Here is an 11,067-nt window from a genome sequence, read left to right on the forward strand (position 1 = left end):
CATGTCAAAGATCCTTGAGAAGGTGGTCTGTAATCAGTTGACCCTTTTCCTGGATCAAAGCAGCATCCATAAACCGCTTCAGTCCGGTTTCCGTAAGCAACACTCCACGGAAACGGCCTTACTGAAAGTGTCCAGCGACATTATGATGGCTGCTGACTCTGGAAAGTTCACGGTCCTGGTTCTCTTGGACCTGTCCGCAGCTTTCGACACTGTAGACCATCAGATTCTGCTGAGAAGACTGAGGGATCAAGTTGGACTGTCGGGTTCAGTTCTAAAATGGTTCTCTTCTTATCTAAATGGACGAAGCTTCAATGTAACAGCCAACCAAATAAGGTCGGAGTCTGCGGACCTGCTGTGTGGAGTGCCTCAAGGTTCCGTCTTGGGTCCTGTCTTGTTTTTGCTGTATTTGATCCCTCTTGGAGAGATCATACGAAGGTTCGATGATGTTTCTTTCCACCTATTTGCTGACGATATCCAGCTGTACTGCTCTTTTAAGTCGTCCGAGATCCAGAAGCTGAGCTCCCTACGTCTTTGTCTGATGGAAATCAAACAATGGCTCAGCGAAAATTCTCTGCAGCTCAAAGCTGAGAAAACAGAAACATTGATTCTCGCCCCTGATGACTCAATTCCAGGGATTAAGCAGTTCTTGGGGGACCTAGGCCAGTCCGTGAAGCCTAGTCTTAGAAACCTGGGAGTTATTTTCGACAAAGACATGTCTTTAGTCCAGCACTGTAAACAGCTGTCAAGGAACTGCTTCTTTCAACTGAGGAAGATCTCCAAACTTAGAAACATGGTTTCGCAGAATGATTTGGAGCTCATTATCCATGCCTTTGTGTCTTCACGTTTAGACTATTGCAATAGTTTGTTTTCTTGTCTTAACAAGAAAGAGCTCTCTAGACTGCAATTAGTTCAAAATTCTGCAGCAAGAATTCTGACCCGCACAAATAGGAGGTCCCACATGTCCCCTATTCTGAAAGACCTTCACTGGCTGCCAGTGTCTTTTAGGTTCAGGTTTAAAATCCTGGTTCTGGCCTTCAGAGCCCTACATGGTCAGGCTCCCTCTTACCTTAGTGAGCTGATCCAGCTTTACGCTCCTGTGCGAGCGCTGAGGTCTATGGATCAGAACCTGATGAAGGTCCCTCGAGCTCATTATCACACTAGAGGTGACCGGTCTTTCCAGGTCGTTGCTCCGAGCCTCTGGAATGAACTTCCATCATCCTTGCGCTCAATTGATTCAGTTGTCACTTTCAAGAGTCAACTGAAGACGTTTTTATTTGTCCAGGCTTTTAATTAGTCTCTTTTAGGGCTGCTATGATTTTTGTACTGTCTGTGTATTGCTTGTGATGTTTTTAAACCCTGTTTGTGAAGCACTTTGTGGCCCCTGCCTGCGAAAAGTGCTATATAAATAAATTTTACTTTACTTTACTTTACTTGTTGGCATGTTCTTAACTCTTTCCCCGCCAGAGAATTCTAGAATTGTTGCCAGCCAGCGCCAGCCTTTCAAGACTCACAGAATATTTTGTTCTTTGAATATGTAAATATTGAATACATCAAAAGAAAGATCAGAGCCTCTGCTTTCATATACAAAAGACTATTTTATTCAAACTTCATTCAATCTTTTTTTATCAGCACTTGAATATCGGCCATTTTCACAAAAAAAACAACATTCCGGACAAAAAGCTGAGAAAACAGCACTTTTGTAAAACACATTTATTTTCAATAAAAAAAAGTGATTTTGAGTTTACATTTGGATTCTTTTTACTTTCATTTGACAACTACAGTTATATTTTAAAATAAATAACTAAAATAAATAAAAATGATTACATAAAATTATACATTTTCTTTGAATAGTGTAGCACTACAACATTTACAAACTATATTGTACATTTTTCTTCTCTTATACACTCAGAAATACTTTGTTTTTACAAACACTTAAATATCATTATTATTTTCAATAATAAAACATTAGTTGAACAAAAATCTGATCAAGAAGAGAGACAACTGTGTCTCCCAGGGAAGTGCCTTCTCCGCAATAGGATTTCATGTTGTAACAGTACCCTGTGTCAGAATCACAAAGGATGTAGGATTTGAACCCATATTTGACAGGTTTTTGGGGATTATATACCCTGAACGCTCGCCGTCCACGCCACAGAAGCATAACCTCATCAATGCAAATGTTGGTGTTAGGTTGATACATTTGACTGAATTTAGATATAAGGTAATATAAGACAGGGCAGACTTTGTACAACCTGTCAGTGCTATTTGCTGGCCTTGATTCATAATCATTGGAGTGTAGAAATCTCCATATGATCTCAAACTGGTTGTGGGACATGACCTTGTTGAAGTATGGGGAGGCCAAAATGTCATCTGTAGACAAGTCAAGAGCAGATGCTCTTGACTTGTAGTATCTAATAATCATACAATCCAAGTAACATACTATCAAATTAAATAACATATGTTATCATGACTCACCTCTTGCACCTACATGTATGTCTGGACCTTGGAGACCTGGATCTTGGAGACCTGGATCTTGGAGACCTGGACTCTGCTGGAAATTACAATAAAATGTCCGTCAAAAATTCGTTTGGTACATAGTTTATGTACAAAACTGAAGGATATGTTATTTCAACGTCACGTTATCTCATGAATTATCAGATGCATATGCTATCACGGTGAATCAAAAAATAACGTGATCATATCTTACCTCTTACACGTCCTGAAGGTCTGAATGTAGGTCCTAAATCCCTCCGCTGCTGTCTTCATCCAGATCAGTTTCACGGAGGTCAAAAAATGAATTATCAGAGTCTGTATCGATAATTAACTCTGTAGCTTCCGCAGCCGAATATCTCCTTGCTGGCGCCGGCATGTTTGTACTGTTCAAGAGCTTTTATCTCATATCTCATATACGGCTAATGTTGACTTTTTGACGTGCGTCAAACTCACATACAGACTGATAGAACTCCACCCGCTGGAAAATAAAGACGAAGAAGATGTTGTTTTTTTCTCTACTTTCCCGCGAGTGGTCTTGTTTGTTGGTTTTTGACCCCACAGTCCTGTAACTTTTTCACAACATCCGTCAGAGCGCCCCCTATCATATTACACTGAAAACACCAAATGACGGAAATTTCCGTCAATGGCGGGGAATGAGTTAATATAAGTATGAGTACTTATATTAGAGTATGATGCACCAATGAGAGAAGCGGAACCAAACATCAGGAGGCGCATAATTTGGAGAAGATGTCCGAGCCAGAGGATGGAAACCGCACATTCTCAAATGCATAATTTGGTTAGATAATCTCTGTCTAATGTATAAAAGGGTTCAGGGAAAGATAGTCGGGGCTCAGACTTCATGAACTGACCAGGTATCTGTCTGTTGTCAGGGACACGTAGTGTTGAACCCAGAGACTCTGTAACTTCTATTTTTGATTCATCGGGTTAATAAACTCTGTTAACCTGAAAGAGATGTCTTCAGTCATTCCTCTCATCCCATCAAAAGAATGCGCAGAGATTTGAGGTAATTATTTAGAGGAATCAGATTTCTATAAACAACATTTAGGGAAAGGATTAAATAGCAACTTTTATCCTTTACATGCTAATGTTTGCGCTCTTTAGTTAGCTGGTAGCGTCAATCACCTGTATCCTGTATTGTAGTGTTAGCATGCTAATGTTAGCACACTTTAGTTAGCTGGTAGCTTAAATCACCTGTATCCTACATTGTAGTGTTTGCATGCTAATGTTAGCGCTCTTTAGTTAGCTGGTAGCTTCATGTAAACTGACACAGAATGATGTAAAAACTCTTCATCCACATAATCAGTTAGTATGTTGTTGTTCTTCTTCTTGACTCAAACAGCTTTTATAAACAAGGGGAGGAGCCGGCCGTCCCGTCCATGTAAACACAGCTCTGACAACAACACAGCCAGCAGGACTCCAGCTTCTCCCTCACTGTAGACAGTCAGGACACACACACACATTTACACACACAAAGAGACTGGAGTTATGATGTGTTGATGTGGAACATAAATATTCTTCTTTGGGGTTTTATTAGTTTAGAGCTGTAAAGCTTATTTTGTGGTTTCTTTCAGTTAATGAAAATGTACATTTTAGTTTTCTTTCTTTTGTTAGTTTGACGTTATCGATGATAACCTCGGGAACAGTCTGCTGTCTCCCCTCAGAGTCAGAAAAAAACATGGAGCAGCAGCGTTCAGTATATCTGAACAACCTCCCAGAACACTGCTGATCTGCTGGAAGCTGAAGACTGACCTGTTTACAGCTGCCTTCTGTTGAAATATCTTCAGAAATGTTTCTTCATTTACATTTTAATCAAAGCACAGAAACGTTTATTATCTGTAGTGTGTTTTTATCTCTGTGTTCTTTTCATTCACTGCTCTTTGTTTGGCCCTTCATGGAGCTCTGAATCACTTTGTTGCAGCTTTAGAAACTAGCGTGTGTGTGTGTGTGTGTGTGTGTGTGTGTGTGTGTGTGTAGATTGTAGGGGTTATTACACTCTTCTTAAAGAGAGGAGGAAATGTTTTCTTGGGAGCTGCTGCACCTCCTCCGTCACAAAGAAAAGTCTGCATTCAGCTGTGAGACCAGAACCAGAACCAGAACCAGAGCACACATTACAGCGACTCTGAAGTCTCTGCATTGTGCTCCTCTAACATGTGTCTCTCGTCTGTCTCCAAACCCCCCAATGATGAGAAAGGTCTTTCCTCTCCGTCTTCTGCCTGCTCCACTTACAGACAACGTGTCCTCAAACAGGCCGTTTGATGATGAATAGATAGATGAATAAAAAGGTAGAAGAAGCAGGGAAAGCAGCGCTCTGTGTGTGTGTGTGTGTGTGTGTGTGCACGTCTGACTGTGTGTGTATGTGAAGCTCCGTAATGTGAATTCACAGACTCGGACGTCACAGGATCAATCTGATGGTATGAAGACGTGGTGGAGGCTGAGCGTGGTTACTGCTCGCAGTTTGAAAACGTGTGAGAGACAAAAACATGGTGGATCTTCGGCTGGGAGGAAGAGTTCAGAGAGCGATAAGGCGCTCAGCTGCTTCTTACTCTAACTAGACTGAGAGCGGTGTCACCTCAAGGTCAGGTTAAAGATCTGAAGGTGACACTGTCAGCTTCTTGATTAGAGTCAAACACACACACACACACACACACACTTCGCTGTCCCCCCCGCTGCTCCTCTGACCCCGCCTCTCTCTCTTTGTTACTAAAGCAGAGGGATGACTCTGTCCCTCCTGCACACTCAGACTGAAGGTGAACTGTTAGAATATGGCAGGTTGAATCAGCGGTCTGAGCAGGGCGTCACGTGAGGAAGCACAGAGCTCTGAGACGACTTCCTGTGACCACGTGGCATCAGTGAACGCACCGAGGCGTCCTGTCACATCCCTCCATCACTCCCCAAATCTCTCAGTCCCAACCTCATCACTCACTTCTAACCTCATTGGTTGATTCCTTTTCCACCGAGGGCGCCTCCTCTCCTGCAGCACACACACACACACACACACTCATCACTTCCCTGTGTGTTGACATGTACAGAGCTGGGTGTGATCTTTGGCTGCTGCTGTCCCCGAGGCGTTTATCCTCTGTGTGAGACTGTTATTGTTGGAGGGACACAGAAGCTGAGGCCCCCTCCAGAGTCTCCTGCTGTGAGACCCTGTGCAGGAGGAGCTGTCAGCCTCCTCATCCCTCCTGCCTGCATGACCACCATGAGGTCCAGGGTCTACAACTCTGCCCCCCCTCCCCACCTGACATCCCAAACATCGACTCTCACGTCTCTAAACCCACCTGTTCAAACAAGCCTCCTGTTTTTAATGTAGTTAAACCTGTTCATTATTGATTTATGTTCTCACACTGTCCTCAGCTTGTCTTTGGCTCTAGTGTCCGATGATTAGAGGCTCATCCCTCCTGTCCTTCAACCAGAAGAAGAAGCAGATTCATGTGTGCTGAGAAGAAGAGGAAAGGCTGCAGTGTTTCCTCAGAGGTCACTGTTTTAATATTCAGAATGATCGATGGATTTATTAAACGGAGCGTTTCCATAAGAACAGAAAGAGTAAAGCAGCGTGGGCCTGGGAGAGCAGCATTTAAATCAGGATGTAGCGTGGGCCTGGGAGAGCAGCATTTAAATCAGGATGTAGCATTACAGATCCAGGAGGACCAGTGCTGCCAGACTGGAGGCTCTGGTGTGAAGACCAGACCAGACCTGAGTGCAGGTGGGGGATGAGTTCTGAGAGGGACTGGGGGGGACGAGGTTTTGGATGTGGTGTGAGACTTCACTGGGAGCCGTGAAGGCGGATGAGGGTGCTGGACTTCTGCTCATCCTGGAGTCTGTCTCTGTGTGGTACCCCGAACCAGACCCGGCCTGAGACTGATCCTGCATCAGGGTGTGTGAGTCTGGAGATGTTTGTTTTTGTGATGGTAGAAAAACAGGCAGGAAGTGAGTTCAGGCGGGCGGGTGGAGCAGCCATCAGCATGGAGGATAACTCCAGCCTTTTAGAGGATTCATCTTCAGAGAGTTCAAAGCTGCTGCAGGTGAAATGTTCTGATGTTCTGTTTGGACTCCAGAGAAAGGAAGAATTAAATCTGCAGGTTGTGTCCAACAAAGCAACGCTCTCCCCCCGATGACTTCACTTTCTGTGGTTGCAGCTTTCAGCCCTTTTCAGACAGAATGATGGCGGCTCCAGTAAACGCCTTTGGTTTCACGCTGTTTGTGATTAATGGAACATCAAGAGCCGATCTGAGCTCAGCGTGATTTGTTCCTGAGGACACGAGTCTGCCCGGGACACACACATCATTAATGAACGAGGGGAGTGTGTGTGTGTGTGTGTGTGTGTGAAGCTGTCTCTGAGAGGGACAGGAGAGCGTCCCTCCTTTGAGTCGTGTTTTTACACAGAACAAATCTCAGCTTGTTGTTCCTCGTGGTTCAGATGCTGCAGGAGAGATTGTGTCTGTTGAAACAAGCGAAGAGGAAGCAACCTTTTCCTGAAGCTGGATATTACAAATGTTGTGTTGTAAGGAAGTGGTTTTGGTAAATACTCTGTTTGACTTACTTGCTCATCTAAAGCTACGACATGCAGCTGGTTAGCGTAGCATAGCACAAATAGTGTGTAAATAAAGTTGGTGTGAAGGTGAAACATGTTCAGCACAGTGAGAGGGAGGGAAAGTCTCCCACATGTTCATTTCATGTAAAGACGCTTTAACAAGCTCCCGGCAGCAGGAACTTCAACTGCTCCATCAGTGGAGGTCTGAGGGAGTCAAACGAGCCTGGAACTAAACTGACTCAAGTCTTATTGTGTGTCTTTGTTTTCACTGCAGAGCCGGGTGGGGGGGCAGGATGGAGTGCTCCTGGAAGACGCTGCTGCTGCTGGTCTGTGCGTCTCTGGGGGTGCAGTACACCGCCATCCGCACCCTGAGGGACTCCCTGTCTGGACCCTGTGAGGGAGCGTCCCACTGCAGCTCCACGCCACACAGAGGTACGCTCCAACAGCCAATCAGCACTGAGGATTCATACAAACTGTATGTTGAAGAGTCAAAGCAGACTGAAGCTTCAGTAAAGGACAGACGAGAGGAAAGACAAACACCTGCAAACTGTCTCAAGTATAAAAACCACCATATGCACAAGTTTACCTGCAGTTATTGAAATAAGTGAAAATAAGAAATGTCCAAATATTGGCTGCTTAGGAGCTCATATTGTTTATAGCAGAAGATAAACTTTATTGATCCTGCCAGGGGAAATTCAATGAACATTGAGTGTCACACACACACACAGCTCAGAAGCGCTAGCTCGCTATCAGACCGATTTCCAGATTTGGTCGGTGCTGGGACTTGAACCGGTGACCTTCTGGTTCCCAAATTCGTCCTGAGCTGCTGCTGCTGCCACCTCATCACTGGTCTCACATCAGAGTACAGAGTCGGCATGGATATCATGTCAACAAGATCAAAGTGGACACGGTCACAGAATAAGTTGGACATGGAAGCAGTTTGGAGAAAGACGTGTCATCAAAGGTGTAAGTGAAGCAACAGACAGACTCCCACAGCTCATTAAATCCTCCCTCAAGAAGAACAGGACGGAGAAATGACACATCCCTGATTCTCTAATTGATCTCCTTTAATGTGCTCATCAACTCCTGGTCAGCAGTGTATTTAGAGATGTGCTGCTTCCTGTAACCACATGACTGACTCGTGCATCTTGACTCTCTGAGCTGTTGAAGCTTCATCAGCTTGATGTGTTGACGTTCTCCTGGGTGGAAGTCCAGACGAGAACAGATTCAGCTCTCTGAAATGAGAGAACTCATTTAGTCTTGATGCTTGTGCTGCTCTCTTGCAGACTCCAGGTGGAGACCGTTGTGTGACGACGGTTGGATGCAGGCGGCGTCGCCACGGAAACACATCCTGCTGTTTGCCACGACCCGCAGCGGCTCGTCCTTCACGGGGCAGCTGCTCAACCAGCACCCGGAGGTATTCTACGTGTTTGAGCCTCTCTTCCACGTGCAGCAGGCCTTCACCAGCAGCAGCCGCCCGCGCCGCCGGCCAGACCGCCGGGCGCTCCTGGGAGCGTACAGGGACCTCCTCCTCAACCTCTACGCCTGCGACCTTCACTTCATGGAGAGCTACATCCGCCCTGAGCCGCAGGACCACGTCACCAGCGCCTTGTTCCGTCAAAGCTCCAGCCACGCCCTCTGTGCCCCTCCCGCGTGCTCTGAGGGAGGCGGGGGCGTGGCCTCAGACCCGCCCGATGAAAGCTGGTGTCCGAAGAAGTGCGGCGCTCTGAACCTGACTTTAGCGTCCCTGTCGTGTCTGTCAAGGGGAAACGTGGCCATAAAGACGGTGCGTGTCCCTGAGGTTGGCGACCTGCGCACCCTGACCGAAGACCCTCGCCTGGACCTGAAGATCATCCACCTGGTGAGAGACCCCCGAGCCGTCCTGGCCTCCCGCATCATGGCCTTTCCAGATCAGTTCCGTGCTTGGAAGACATGGAACGCCACGGGACGGCAGCCCCGTCACGTGGACCTGTCCCAGATCAGCAGCACCTGTAAGGACATGTCAGCCTCCGCAGAGACCGGCCTGCAGAGACCGGCGTGGCTGCAGGGACGCTACATGCTGGTGCGATACAAGGACCTGGCGTTTGACCCTGGAGGAGAAGGCGGCTGAGATCTACAGGTTCGTGGGACTGGAGATGGGGGAGCGAGTGCGTCTGTGGATTTCAAAGAACACCAACAGTCATGTGTCTGCTCCCTCCCAGTGGAATTACAGATACTCCACCAACAGAGACTCCAGAGCCGCCGCCCAGAGCTGGAGGCTTGGACTCAGCTTGGACATGGTGAGGACGGTGCAGCGACTGTGCAACCACACGCTCACTCTGCTCGGGTACAAACCGGTTCAGTCTGCAGCTCAGCTCAGAAACCTGTCGCACAGATTAATCCAACACCTGAGCTTTGACACCCACACATGAGCCTTTCTCATGTATGCACATGCACGCCTTGAGCTGCCGTTTCCCCTCCTCTCACCACTAATCACACTCACACAAGAGGACGGGGACACATCTCCTCAGCTTCATTCAGGACTCAGAAAGAAGATGTTGGTTCAGAGTCACCATTTCCAAAGTCAAAAACACTTGTAATGGCGGCTTGCTTCACTTTGAGGTGGACAGGCTGCAGGAGTTTGCTCTCATGAAAAACAATGTGCTCAGTGTTCAGGACTAACACACATGTAAAGACACCAACCAGCCAGGCTCAGACTGAATGTGGATTCTGAAAAGACAAACAGCCAATCAGAGTTTGTGGTTTCAGGTTGGGGGGCGGGGCGTTCCTGTGGACACGCCCCTGCTCACAGGTGTCCCTCACAGCGTGAGCGAGGTGAGCTGAACAGAAGCACTGAGGGGAGTTTACAGGAGTTGTGTGCAGCTTTGGAACAGGACTGTTTCTCTCCTCTCTGTCGTCGTGCTGATGGGATGAACGTTATTTCACTTGTTTCATCAGAGTCGTTTCATTTCACTCCTTCTTCACTGTTTTTATCAAAGACATGAAAAGAGCTTTCATCCTAACTCTCTGTACTTCTCAAAGCGGGCCACCCAAACTCGCCTTCTTTTATTGCTGCATTTTCAAACAATGTCATGAAATCTTCTGCAGCTCGATGACGACAGAACAAAAACTGTGAATGCTGTTTGTGTTTATATTTGTAAAGACTTTTTAATAAACCATTCATAAGTTAAACACCGCACAGCCGTGTGTGTGTGTGTGTGTGTGTGTGTGTGTGTGTGTGTGTGTGTGTGTGTGTGTGTGTGTGTGTGTGTGTGCGTGCTGCAGCTTCTCTCGTCCTTGTGTCTGAACGCCGTGAGGCAGCGTGCCAGCTCCACACACGGGCCCATTCATGTCCACGGCGTGCTGCTCTCTGGAGAGAAAGGCTGAGCTCGTTTCAGAGGAGGAGCTGGATCGGATGAGTAACAGAAGAACCTTTGATTGACAGTGATTTTCTCTCCTTTGAATCTTGCATGGAGGCGGAGCTTGTTGCCCGCTGGGCGCTGTGAGCTTCAGTGTGATGGACAGTCTACAGTTTGAGCAGAGCGCTCATGCTAACCATGCTAGCATTAAATGGGAGCTGAAATATTCTCTGATGTATTTTTAGACTCCAGCGGTCCTTCAGCTGCTGACAGCGGAGGAATCTCAGCGCTGCCCCCGCAAACAATCGATCTAGATCTCCAGCTAAGGAGGAACAGGATTTAAGATGCGTGCAGAACAGATTGTCTTTCTTTGGACTTCATCTGCACGGCTCTACAAGCGGGCCATGAAGCAGAGCTTTATGACACCCGGGGAGATACGCTTCATCCGCTTTAGCATCACTGACACACAAAGCTGCCACGGCCTGAGTCAGCCGTCAGCTAATTACTCCATAGCGCCGCTCCTTTCTGTCTCCTGAACTGTGCTGACTGAATGTAGCTCTAATCAATACTGCTGACTTCTCCATGTGCTGATATTAGAAAACACAAAACGCACCTTTTATTCTCTCCGCTGTTTGTTTCAACTATCGTCCGTCATGTTCAAGAACATTTGTTTCAACCTCATTTAAA

At 46.7% G+C, this 11,067-nt stretch overlaps 3 protein-coding genes across 7 annotated transcripts in view; 2 read left to right on the forward strand and 1 right to left on the reverse strand.

Annotated features, from left to right (window-relative positions):
- The window catches only part of LOC306825396 (uncharacterized protein), a 498,202-nt gene that overhangs the window by 185,880 nt on the left and 301,255 nt on the right, over positions 1–11,067 (forward strand). The window lies entirely within an intron of this gene.
- Positions 1–11,067, reverse strand: part of LOC306825401 (uncharacterized protein) — a 62,134-nt gene that overhangs the window by 5,822 nt on the left and 45,245 nt on the right. For 3 of the 5 annotated variants that reach the window (XR_013779250.1, XM_079346128.1, XM_079346127.1), the window contains exon 4: positions 2,473–2,545. Coding sequence is in view for 2 of the 5 variants with exons in the window: in XM_079346128.1 (XP_079202254.1) it covers positions 2,473–2,545 (73 nt within the window). In the remaining 3 variants the exon portion in view is untranslated. Of the gene's footprint in view, positions 1–2,472; positions 2,546–2,704; positions 2,895–11,067 lie in introns of those variants that run through there. The other 2 variants (XR_013779249.1, XR_013779251.1) reach the window with 2 other exon arrangements.
- On the forward strand, positions 7,304–9,453 carry LOC306825781 (carbohydrate sulfotransferase 1-like; the record flags this gene model as incomplete). The annotated part of the gene is given in 3 exon segments (XM_079346740.1): positions 7,304–7,474; positions 8,329–9,134; positions 9,136–9,453. Coding segments are annotated over 3 exon segments (1,263 nt in total). The 5' UTR covers positions 7,304–7,335.

Source organism: Symphodus melops, assembly GCF_947650265.1.
Source record: "Symphodus melops genome assembly, chromosome: 6".
In the NCBI taxonomy this organism is placed as follows: domain Eukaryota; kingdom Metazoa; phylum Chordata; class Actinopteri; order Labriformes; family Labridae; genus Symphodus; species Symphodus melops.